Source organism: Orcinus orca, chromosome 1 (assembly GCF_937001465.1).
Source record: "Orcinus orca chromosome 1, mOrcOrc1.1, whole genome shotgun sequence".
Taxonomy (NCBI): Eukaryota; Metazoa; Chordata; class Mammalia; order Artiodactyla; family Delphinidae; genus Orcinus; species Orcinus orca.
The window spans coordinates 41,101,998-41,114,556 of NC_064559.1; the positions used below are offsets into that span (position 1 = coordinate 41,101,998).

Sequence of the window (12,559 nt, forward strand, 5' to 3'; positions counted from 1 at the left end):
TGCCGTATAGCTCTTGCGAGCATCACATTCTCTTCCCTACCCTCCAATGCCTAAATATCATAAACACAGACTCCCTCCAACTAAGATCAACAAATACAAGCGACATGAATACAGGAAAACTAAAGAATTCTTTTATTTAGTGAAAAAAGAGTGGGCAAATGACAGACAGCTCACATACTGTTAAACAGGATAAAAAGGGAAAGAAAAAGAGTAGAGACATTATAGTGATGGATTTTCACAAAAGGGGACAGATTTAAACTACAGAGCAAGGGGATATTTATAAGCGAGATGTCAAGGTATTAGTGACCAATCTATATCCAATTAGGTTTTCTCTAAGCTCAAGAACATTTAAAGCCTCAGACTTAAATTTTAACTCTAGACGTGACAATTGTAAGCACACCACTTCAGTTCCTTAAAACTTCTAAGTGCTGCTCCTGGGTAAATATCTTTTTCTAATATTATTTCCCCACCCCAACATATAGAATATAACATTTCATGTTCCAGTAGTAATCACACACAGGATTAAAAACCCAACTGGCCAAGAAAGCGTTATTCTTTCTATGAAGCGTTCTTTACAATACCTTTTTTTTTTTTTTTTTTTTTTTTTTTGCGGTACGCGGGACTCTCACTGTTGTGGCCTCTCGCGTTGCGGAGCACAGGCTCCGGATGCGCAGGCTCAGCGGCCATGGCTCACGGGCCCAGCCGTGGGATCCTCCCGGACCGGGGCATGAACCCACGTCCCCTGCATCAGCAGGTGGACTCTCAACCACTGCGCCACCAGGGAAGCCCCATTGGTACAATTCTTGCTGAAAAACAGCAAGAGTAATACCAAACCACCCTGCTTACTATAGAAAAGGCACGGCTCGCAGAACCAAGTATACAGGCTACAGCAGTAGAATACCCATCGCGAAAGGGCTGGCAACATTAAACACTGTGCACAGGTCTGTGTCTCTGGGTCAGGCTAGCGCATGCCCAGGATCTGCCTGCTTTTCAGTTGGTAAGTTTTTTCAATGTCTGACAGGGCTTGAGCGCGAAGCTGAGCTGCATGAAGCCTTTTTTTCAGGTCCTTGCACTTGGATTTGAAGGTGAGCTGATTCTCAGAATTCTCACTCCTCATGACATTCTCCTTACTCTCCCCACTGAAATGAACTTTCTTCTTCGTTATCGAGGATGTAAGATCAAAAAGTTCTTTAGAAAAAAAAAGAAAAAGGTTTTTGAGTTTCATGAACAGGAGATGAACTCCTCCATACTTATCAAACTTACCAAAATATTTATTGTCAGTTTGCATGTGAAATCTGGGTACCTGTTTATTCTCTCTGGGATAGGAGTGTTAAACAAAATTCAACTGAGCAAATATTAAAGATCTTACTGGCTTTATTCAACGATTCATAAATTGGGCAGCATCCCATCCAGAAGACAGAAAGGAGTTCTAAGGAGCTGTACAAAAGGAAAGGCTTTTATAGGTAGAAGGGGGCAGGACCAGGAAGTTACACCAGCAAAGGGGGGATTGTCTGTGGCAAGGTCACCGTCCTTTAGGGGACAGCAGGGGTCTATCAGGCAGATGACCTCACTAGTGCTGACCAGGTAATTCCAGATTAACTGGTTTAAGATTCCATTCCTGAGAGAGGCTGAAACTGCCAGTAAGTTAGGTATTAAGTCCTGATTTGGTGACATTTGGTGACCAGTGACTCCATTTTGGATCTGTTGTCTCTTTTTTAACAGGTTAGGGGCATGAGGTTGGCAGAAATCAATCAGCCTTTTAATCTGTAGCCAAAAATCAAGGAACCTATGTTTTATTCTCTCACAATCAACATTCCTCTTAAGGTTAAATGCACTGAGGATTATGGGCCACAATATAAAACTTCTGGAAACCAATGTTATTTATCTCTATGCTTGAAAGCAAGTGTCATTCTACCTAGAACACATTACTTCCAGAAAAGTACGGAAGCAGAAGCTCGTCTTCACAGCGAGCACCTACAGTTTTGGCTAAATACTTAAGAACACATTTTAAAGCGGCTTAACTGACCAGAAACTTCTTCCAAAAAGAACCTAAGCAAGATTCAGCACGGTAAAAGTAAATCGAGTTAACAGTGAGCGAACTGTACTTTTAACATGAACAAAATAATAATCTACTTAAAGTGGCTACACTATTAGGAACTGACAACTATCTGGGGGTTGGGGGCTTGAAGGTTTGAATTCTAAAACCTTTTTGTTTTTCCTTTGCGTTCATTTAAAGGAAATACGTTCAAATATTTACTGAGTTCACTGTATGGGTCGTTGTGGACCAAACAAAGGCCCTATTGTGGTAGGAGGAGATAGACCATAAACAAATAAACAAGCCCATATGAGGAATATTTGAGGATGGTGTGTGCTGTGAAGGAAATGAACACGGAGAGAGGGAGACAGAGGTGCTGGGGGTGTTGGCAGTGATGAAGCTGCATAATAAGGTGACTTCTGAGCAGAGACCTGATGAGAGTGAGGAAGTAAGAAGTCACGTGACTATCTAGAGATGAATGTTCCAGTCCAAAGAAATGGAGACGCCCTGAGGGAGGAGCAGGCTGCACAGAGAAACGCTGCCCTCCGACTGTCCCAACTTCCTATTTCATACACGGCTTCTCTGCAAAGCATTTTAGGAGATTGCTTTCAGGCCTCAACTCCATTGTTTCAAATAGATCCACCTTTATTACCACAAACACCTATACATTTGTAAACAGACAGTGTAAACTGTAAATCCTACTAATAAGACAGTTTTATAAGAAAGTGTTTAAAAAAAGAATTAGTATTTCATTAAATAGACTAAGTAGAGCTTTTAAAAAGATGCTGTTGCTTACTGTGATGATCTCAATTTATTTGTTTTCCTCATGTCTGAATTTTATAGCCCAAGGATGGGGAGAGGATATTTCCAACTGTCTTGAGTTCACAAGGGCACCCCCTCCCCACCGCTTTGTTGCTTTTCTTAGGGCTCTGACATGCTCAGTACTTTAAAACACCTCCTACCCACATTGGACACCATTCCCACAGCTCATTTTAAGTCTCTGCCATGATTCGCAAACCGGTAGATTCTTCTACCTACGTGTCCTACGAAGTGAAACACATCATCCTTTGCCAGCTCTTCTCACCCTTTGCTCAAAGACTCTCAGGGCAAGATGTAAATAAACTCTTTAACTGGGAGAGCCGTCCCCAACAGGACCTTCCATATAGTTCTCGGCAACGGGCTTGATGCATGACGCTTACCCAGATAAAAATTCCTCCTCACTCTATCACAGTAATCATGATTTAAGTCTAGTTTATCTTTATGGATGGCAGTGTGGAATCTAAGAGAAGCTGAAATAAATATTATAAAAATACTAAAATGGTAGATAGCAATATTGAGAAAAAAGAGATTTACTTCCATCACTGGTTTCATTTGTTTCCATCACTTATTACAGAGCATATGCAGGTATTAAGCAGTCACACTTTGACATACACGTTTCAATTGGAACGGGTCTTAGCACAGATCCAAAAGTGATGGCCTATTCTACAGTTGGCTTACCACATCTTTTAAGCCATACTTTCTATGAAGGATGTGGCAAATATGAGTTGGTCGTGTGGTAATAGTAAAATGCTAGGATTTTCACTTGAAAATGGAGAGAAATGTAGAGTTTTGAAAATATACCCAGAGAAAAATCTGAAAGGCACAGCATTTTTTTAAAATGACCTAGTTTTTAAAAATAAATATCAAATACTGAACACAGTTTGATAAAGCAAATAAAACCGAAGATGAAATCACCCTGACTCATTGCCTCATGTCTCTGATCACAGTTAAGTCAGTCATTGCTAAAACACAATTTTTATCTCCACTGAAATGCATATATTCAATTCACTCCATCATAAAATTCAAGACTCTGGAAATTTAAAGGGCTGCCAAAGCCACCTTCGGGGCAACGCTGGTGCCCGTTTCCTCATTTGTGGCAGCAGCTTCTGTTCTCTGAGCTGGTTCTCATACCTGGACCACCCGCCAGAGACAGGAACTTCTGGTCCTTCAGCAGGCTGTAATTCCTCAACAGACTTTCTGCTCTGGCCAGCTTGTTCTCTGCCAGTCTCTCACGAACACAAAGTTCACGTTCCTTCTCTTTAAGAAGGGAATGGAACGAGAAAGAAAGAAATTAACAAGTGGCATAAACAATTCACGTTTGGTAATCTTACCGCTCTTCCTTATTGCTAAGGCTACCAGCCTGACCTCTGATGAGTCATGCTTTGTGAAGGGTTTCCTACTGTATACTCCAGCCAACCGGACTGTTCCTGTTTCATAATGCTGTGTGGTTAGTATGTTGTATGTTGTCTTAGGTTTTCTCCTAAGGACTGGCTTAAGCACAAGGACAAAGTCAGCTTCAACCTTTGGTTGTGATTTGTGGGAATAACTCATGGGGGAAAACAAAGAGCTACTGCCATCCCTGCTCTCCGCGGAGAAGGGGCAACAGTTCATTTTCCGGGCGTTACCCGGCTGCGGTACAAACCCTTCTCCCCCTGGGTGAATGACAGCACCCAAATAGAAGGGAAAAAACCACAGCTCAGTTAGGTGGTACTAACAAAGGCTATTATTTATTCATGGCCCAGCATTCAGAGAGTTCAGATTTCAGCTGCTTTGTGAAATTACAAAACACTGGGGAAAGTTTTAATGAAAAGTTTTTGGTTGTTTGTTTTTTGTGGGTTTTGTTTTTTTTTTTAAAGAATTCTTTTGACAGAAGAGACGAAGATTTTCAGGTAAGCACAGGCTGTACCTCCCACAGACAGCGTATCTCACAGTACTAGACAATTATCATTAGGAAGTAAAACATTAACAAACGCATTTAGATGCTTTGTAAGTACGTTTAAATAGAAAAACACTTATGAAGTCTGCATCGGCATTGAGCTGCAGAAGCGAGATTGGGTGAGCCATGAGGGGGGAAGGAGACAGTCGCAGCCCGTCTCATCCCTCGATGTCAAAATGCAGAGCTGCACTGCTGCTGCTGCCTTGCAGAATCCTAAAACCTGGGTAGCAGCTCTCACTTTAGTGGAGTAGACAGAGTTTCAACATCAAAAACTCATTAGCACCCAGTCCGTCAATACCTATCAGAGTATTTAAGTATCTTGTACCCACATGCTCTGTGGAACTGCCCAAATACATCTGGTCTTACACACTGTAGGATTTCAGACCCGGGCTGTGTTGGAGCAGCGTATCAGAAGGGAGAAGCGCTGGCAAATTCTAAGACCTTCTTTACAAAGGGAAACCTCAGGGTCCATATATTAAGAAAGATAAAGAAAAGAGTGACTCTACAGCCCAGGGCTGGGCTGTCACAGTTACGGCCCAACAATGTGACGACAACAGCTGATCTCAGAGAAAGAGGCTCAACATGAAGGTGCAGCAAGCTTGATGTGCATATCTTGGTTTCGCAAGTATTTATAAAAACGTTCTAATAGAACTCAGACATGAGATCCTCTGTTCAGATAGATTTTCACATACATTAGAATAAGCTTCCTGGAGCTCTCTGTGCTTCACCCCCACTCAGACTTACGCTCCAGGTTTTCTTCCCTTGCTCTGAGGGCTCGCTCCCGCTCCTGTAACTGTATTTCCTTCAGTTTCAGCTCACTCAATACAGGGCTGGAGTCCTGCAACTTTCCTGGTTCTCCTAATCGCCGCCCTCTTCTCTCAGGATTTCTCCTTTGCTCTTCTGCAACCAAGTCTGCTATCAAAGGATTCTCAAGAATTTCTTCAACAGAAGGTCGATGGTAATCCTGGGAAAAAAATATTCGGTGTTACGGGCACACTACATAATGGACTACTCATCCTGAAAGAGCAGTGACATTTAAAACAGCATATATTTCCAAGGCAAAAGAAAGGACTCCTTTACAGATGGTTTTTTTTTTTTTTTACTTGCGCAGCACTATAGTTCAACATCTGTATATACTACAGAGTGATCACCACCACAAGTTCAGTTACCATCCATCACCATGCAACTGACCCCCTTCGCCCATTTTGCCCATTCCCCCCGCCCCAACACACACACATGGGTCTTAAACACCTGAAAAATAAGTTCACTGGTGGCTTTAACTCATGAGGTTCTGGGTCCACAAAGTAATGCAGATTTTAACTTACCTTTTTTCCCCTTTTAACCTAAGAAGGCTCAATCCCTGTGCTGTGCTGGGTAGCGTTGCTAGGGTCGGTCTGTTTCAGGGCACGTACTGCCCTTGCATCTCCAAACTACATTAAGCAGGGTGCTCTCTCACCGACCTTCAATCCTGTTACTTCACCTGCATCCTTCCTTCTCTTTGAACTCCCACAGCATTTAACTCTATTCTTACACAGCCCGATCCCTAGGACATCTCCCTCCCCATCCCACTGCCAGATTTTTTTCTACATAATCTCTTTATTTCCCCTCTACTCTTTTTAGTCAGCCCTCCCCCACGATTCCCATCTCTAATGATCTCTAATTTCTCAGAGCTAGAGGCAGAGTAATAAGGTATTATTCCTGGCCCCTTCCTGTACCACCTTCCACTTTGAGGTAGGCAAGGACAAGGGGAACTGAGGATTTGGATCCTTATTGCAATCTCTCCTTGCTACCAACCATCTGTTAGCATGGCAGAGTGGGAGGAGACACAAAGAAAGCACAGAAGGCAGGCCTGCAATGTGCCAAGGATACACGTTTTCACTCGTGGTAACAGTAGATTTAGCTAAAGAAATATATTTAATGTTTCTTTAGACTCATTGCTCCACGAGCGCATACACTGCAAAACTTAGCTGAGAGATGGAAACATACAGTATATCATCTTATAAACTTTACCTTTAAATTTAACATCCTTGTAATAATGTCATTTAATTCATCAGAGTAACGATATGGAATTCGCCTGAATTTGCCTTCTCTGATCTTCCCAGCTAGTTCTTTCTGGTTGAAAGCTGTAAATGGAGGCCTGGGGAAAAAAATTTTTTTTAAATGTAAAAATGAAAATATATAAGAAGAAGCAAACCAAAAGCAGAGTTTAAGGTCCAGTTTGTATTTATGCTTCTACTTCTAGGATCTTCTTCTGTAGCTAAGCTTCCCAACCTTGGCACTACTGACATTTGGAGCCATATGATTCTGTTATGGGGACTGTCCTGTGCATTGTTTAGTATGTTTTGCAGCATCACTGACCTCTGTCCATTAGATGCCAGTAGCTATCCCTAGTTGTGACAACTAAAATGTCTCCAGACATTGTCAAATGTCCCATGGGAGGCAAAACTGGGGGGCAAAATTCCCCTTCGCTGGTTGAGAACCACTGCTCTACAGAATACTTTAGAAGGGAAAAAACAGAAAGAAAAAAGGGAAAGAATCAGAACTCTTTCCTGTCCAAACCCTAGACTGCTTCTCTAGATCTTTATTTCATTTCTTCCACAGGTTTGACCTATATGCTCTCCCCTTGAGCTAAGCTCAGTCTAACAGAGAAACATCTAACCAGGTTAGAAGCTTGAACAAGTCTAGATCCAGCCTCAGGGATTATATTACTAATTTGTAAATAATTTTTTTAACCTGTCCATCTACCTTAATTTTAACCCACGGTACAATTCTTTCAGACTTGAATGTGCATGGATGCTCAAAAAGCTGAACCTGGTGAAAGGTGACAAATCTCTCTAAGTGTAAACCTCAGACTAAAAATCTGTCTTCATTATACTTACATTAATGCACACAGTTCATACAGCAAGCAACCTAGTGACCAGATATCTGACTTCTCATTGTAGGACATGTGATTCATTTGTTCCTTAAGGGGGGGAAAAAAAAAAAGGTAAGAAAATAGGAGTTTAAAGTTCATTTTGTTTTAAAACTTATAAAATTAGTCCTGGGACAAAAATGGAACCTTAAAGTTTGGTAATATTCACTCAAGGAAAAGAAGGGAACAAATTTTATATTATAAATATTTTATATCTATAACAAAAATTTCAAATACAAAAGGCTGATTAGATCTTATATCATAACAACAAAAAGATGGTACTTTATATTCAAATTTATAATGGAAAAAAGGCAATGATCTTATCCTAATATACTTTGTCATATATAATTCATTCACTTATTTTTCATTCGCAAATATTTATTATGTTACTACAGGCAAGGCACTGGCAAGTTAAAGGTGAACATGAGATAGCTCTACCCTCTACCCTCAAAGAATTCATAATCTAGAAACTCCATTTTAAAAGAACCACAGAAAATTCTAGAATAACATCTAGCCCACATTTAAATGAATATAGACATAAATGGCTAATTGAATTATTCATTTATATATTTTTCCCTTAGTCCACTTATATACCACAGTAGTAAGTAATATTCTCACTTCCTATTTTAATTGTTTGCCTTTCTTCCACACGTACAGTAACAACAGTCCACCACGGCTCTTATTCTCAACAGAGGGCACAGAGGCAAGTACTGTACTGAAATCTTCAGAAGTCTTCTTAGTAATTTAAAGTCCAACAGGGGAGTCTGGTGCCACTTCCTGACAATCCCATAGGGAAGGCTAAACTGATCTATTTACAAGGGCAGGGGGGAACAGGAACAAAAGAATTGTGCAGGTTTCAATTTTTCCAAGAACCACCTCTGGATAATTTTCCTTTATATCAAAGGCTTTCTATTTGGAATCTGATCCAGTGAGAAAACGACACTGCTCTGGCCATGTCTAATCTGAGTCAAAAACAAAATCACTGGGCTTCCCTGGTGGCGCAGTGGTTGAGAGTCCGCCTGCCAATGCAGGGGACGCGGGTTCGTGCCCCGGTCCGGGAGGATCCCACATGCTGCGGAGCGGCTGGGCCCGTAAGCCATGGCTGCTGAGCCTGCACGTCCGGAGCCTGTGCTCCGCAACGGGAGAGGCCATGGCAGTGAGAGGCCCACGTACCGCAAAAAAAAAAATCACTAATTTACAACGTTTTATATTGTAGTCAGATTGGTTAACATAACTAAAAAAGACTGAGAAAATCCTGAAAATGTTTGTGAACAGCTAAAAAAATAAATCTCTCTCCATCTTTATCTGCTCATCTTTCATATACAACACATTGGTGCTATCACTTATTGATTCAAGCTTTTCAAAAGTCACTAGAGAGCCATAAACAGTTCATACCCTTTGACCCAGAAATGTCATTTCGAGAGCTAAACACCAAGGAAATAACCAAAAAGGAAGAAAGAATAATTCATACAAAGACATGCATAGCAGTGCTCTTTAGAATGGTGAGACATTTTGGAAACAAAATATTCAGCAACTGAGGAAACAGGTAAATGGGTGGACTCTGCAGCTGCACTGTAGGAAAAGGCAATAAAAAAAGAATAAGTACAAAAAGTTAACACTGCAAAAATATGTTGTCAGAAGTGAGTGAGCCTTCTGGGTCCTGAATCTCCATGCACAAGAATCACCTAGAAGGTCTGTTAAAATACAAAGTCCAAAATAAAAAGTGGTGGAGGACAAACAAAGAAAAAAGAAGATGAGTGCAAAGACCTGTCCAGAGATCCAAATTCACTGGATTTGGGGCTCAGGACTCTGCATTTTAAACGATCACCCCAGATGAGTTCCAGCTGGTGTCCAGGACCTACGGCACTTTGGGAAGTGCTGCTCTTGAGGGCAGAGACAAAACCTATCTCATCTTTGTGATCCCAGAGCTTAGCACTTGGTAGTCATTCAGTGAAAGCTTGATTTATATTGCTAATACAGGAACTTAATGGTCTGGTGGTCCATTTGGAAAAATATAAATTTAAAATAAAACAGTATTGTTAATTCTTGGCTATTGGATATTACTAAACAAACAAAAAGTTGAGTGTTTAGCATTAAGATGTTTAAAAAGCATCTAAATTCTGAAATACTTACAGGAGACATATAATAAGGTGTGCCAACAAATGTTTTTGCAAAACTCGTATCGTGGTTTAATATCCTAGCTAACCCAAAGTCTCCAAGCTTAACGTTTTGCTTGCCATCCAGGAAAACATTGGCTGGTTTCAGATCCCGATGCAGCACAGTATGACCACCATCACTTCGTCTGTGACATTCCTTTAGGGCCAGAGTCAACTGAGTCATCACTCGAAGAACAAACTCTTCATCCAAGTATTGTCTGAAATCAAAGCAGTTATATAGCCTATAACTTCTGAATAAAACCATAACAAAGATGGGATGATGTGAATTATCTAGTTTTCAAAGTGTACACATAGGGAAATAAATTGATATGAAATATGGGTGTTGACGTACCAAGGATTTTCTAAAGTACCGTGGACCCACCAAACAAACACCAGAAGACTCTTCCGCATTACTAAGTACTCTGTCCCTGATCCTAATACAGGATGCTTAACAGAAGCAAAACTAGGCCCATTTAAGAGATTTTACCTTTCCTTGGTCCCCTTTGTAATTGCACTAGCCAGGTCCCCTCCTTCACAATATTCCATTACAATGTACAGTGTTGTGTTGGTTCGGTCAATAATTCTATCATAGTATCGGACGATATTAGGATGCTTCAGCTCACGAAGTAAATTCACTTCAGAAACAAGCATGTGTTTCTCAGCTTCTGTCATGGAGCCATAGTCCAGTTCCTTCCAAACTAAGATCTGAAATAAAAATTTCCAAGGTACAAATAAACTCATTATACTCAAAACCTTTTTAAAAACTTTTAAAAATTACTTCTCTAGTAAGTAGATCATACAGTGACATCATCTAATGTAGTTCAATGAACCTAAGGACCCCTGAGTTTACTTCCATAATCTTCCCCTAATTTTTCAGCAGTAAATGATGCAACAGAGAGTGACGAGGTACATTAGACCTCCCCCAACCCCCTAACCTCCGTTGCTTAGTCAAAGCTGGTCAAAGCTGGGGTAGAGGTAGTCAAAGTCCTCGAACATTCCAAGTCAAGATTTCCAAGGTAAGAGAACTTAGTAAAGGTCCTTCCGTCAGAGCCAATTTCCTCTCCATTGTTGCTTTGTGTAAAGTCTACCTACACACCTTGGGAAATCTGAATCCAACAATCCGAATAATGGGTATTTTAAATGAATTCTGACTACAAGACATAAAAGTTCGAGGTGCTGATGGTCATGACCGAGAGGGCTCTTCTCTAAAAACAGCTCAGGAGGGCTTCCCTGGTGGCGCAGTGGTTGGGAGTCCGCCTGCCGATGCAGGGGACACGGGTTCGTACCCCAGTCCGGGAGGATCCCACATGCCGCGGAGTGGCTGGGCCAGTGAGCCATGGCCGCTGAGCCTGAGCGTCCGGAGCCTGTGCTCCGCGACGGGAGAGGCCACAACAGTGAGAGGCCCGCGTACCGCAAAAAAAAAACAGCTCAGGAGTCAGCTAGCTGTCACCAACTGAAGGCCCTTAGCAGGTCAAATTGGGAAAAAGGAAGAAAATGGAAGAGAAAGGAAAAAAGATGGAAAAAATATATATACATATAACATAAATATATAAAAATGCGCAATCTCATGTAAATAGCAAAGCGGTGTTATGTATTTGACAATATTCTATTTGACACATTCTATTAATTTTATTTAAAGATTAAGAACAGATTCACAAATGAAAAATAAAAAAAAAAAAGGAAAAAGGGACACAGTTTCCCATCCCTTGAGAGACCCAGGACCGACACAGACCTGAGGGGAGATGGCTAACTCTTCTGAGCACCCTGCCTTCCAGACGCACAGCCCCAGGCCCCTCGCTTCCCTTCGGCGGCAGAGGGCGCGCCCCCCGCAGTTTGTACAACCGCGGCGGGGGCGGAGACAGGCACCAAGCCCGCGCTCACCTTGCCATCGCTCTTCCTCCGGATCTTCTGGCAGCGGCCGTAGGAGCCCGTGCCAATGGTGTACAGCACCTCGTAGTCCTCCGCCCGAGTCGGCATGGCCAGACCCGCGCAGGACACCTGAACGTCGCACCACTGTGGCGGATATGCAGCCACCGAGTCGGAGACCTCAAGCCACAGCGCCAGGCCGCCCCAGTCTCCAGCCCAGTTTAACCGTCGCGGGCCCCCGCCTCGCAGTCTATTGGCCTGCGGTAAGGCCGCTTCGTCTCTCTGATTGGCTAAGAAGAACACAACACCCTGGGCATCTTGGGAAAAGTGTATCGCTAGGCAACCGCGTCGGCGTCGGTGTCGGCGTCTGCTTCCGACGTCTCGGGAGAAAGGGGCGGAGCTAAAACCAAAGAGAGGGCGGGGCACAGAAAGCCGCAGTGCCAGGCGGTTCCCCGCCACCCTGTTCCTCTGGCTGAGGTTGCCAAGGCAACCGAAGTCCAGAGACCTCTCTTCAGACTTTTCTGCTCACTGCCTCAACCAGCTGCCTTTGCACTCTGACCTCTCACGCAACCCATTCTCTGTACGCGCCCTCCTCTCTCAGGTTCCTGTACCCTGAGCCCGGGGCAGGGTCACGCTAAAGTCTGGGTGAGAACTGAGTACAGAGATGAAAAGGACTGTCTCTCCCTGAAGGGTGCGCAAATAAGTGCTGACAGTGCTGCGGGACTGTGTACAGTGCTTGCGGGACAAGCACTTTACATGTATTGTAAAGTAATAAAGCAGGAATTGGCGTTATTTCCGATGAGGAAATGGAAGCACAGGAAGGTTATAGTATTTGC

The 12,559-nt window shown here is 42.5% G+C and overlaps 1 protein-coding gene across 2 annotated transcripts; it reads right to left on the minus strand.

Moving 5' to 3' along the window:
- Nucleotides 1-109: 109 nt before the first annotated feature.
- NEK2 (NIMA related kinase 2) lies at nucleotides 110-11,960 on the minus strand. 2 transcript variants are annotated; one of them, XM_004275281.3, is made up of 8 exons: nucleotides 11,739-11,957; nucleotides 10,345-10,562; nucleotides 9,835-10,075; nucleotides 7,670-7,752; nucleotides 6,801-6,927; nucleotides 5,535-5,754; nucleotides 3,986-4,111; nucleotides 110-1,188 (listed from the first exon to the last, which is right to left on the minus strand). In XM_004275281.3, the coding sequence occupies exons 1-8, from the start codon at nucleotides 11,832-11,834 to the stop codon at nucleotides 962-964; spliced, it is 1,338 nt and encodes a 445-aa protein (XP_004275329.1). In that variant the 5' UTR covers nucleotides 11,835-11,957; the 3' UTR covers nucleotides 110-961. The 2 variants fall into 2 exon arrangements, with proteins under 2 accessions (XP_004275329.1, XP_049569181.1); XM_049713224.1 differs by lacking the exon at nucleotides 3,986-4,111 and having other exon boundaries at nucleotides 11,739-11,960.
- Nucleotides 11,961-12,559: the final 599 nt, after the last annotated feature.

Excerpts from the sequence above, each read along its gene's own strand:
- NEK2 (XM_004275281.3), bottom strand. The coding sequence starts at position 11,834 with ATGCCGACTCGGGCGGAGGACTACGAGGTGCTGTACACCATTGGCACG. Across the intron at positions 10,076-10,344 it reads ACAAAGGGGACCAAGGAAAG|ACAATACTTGGATGAAGAGT; the intron begins GTAAAATCTCTT and ends CTTTGATTTCAG. Across the intron at positions 4,112-5,534 it reads AAGGGAAGAAAACCTGGAGC|AGAAGGAACGTGAACTTTGT; the intron begins GTAAGTCTGAGT and ends CCCTTCTTAAAG.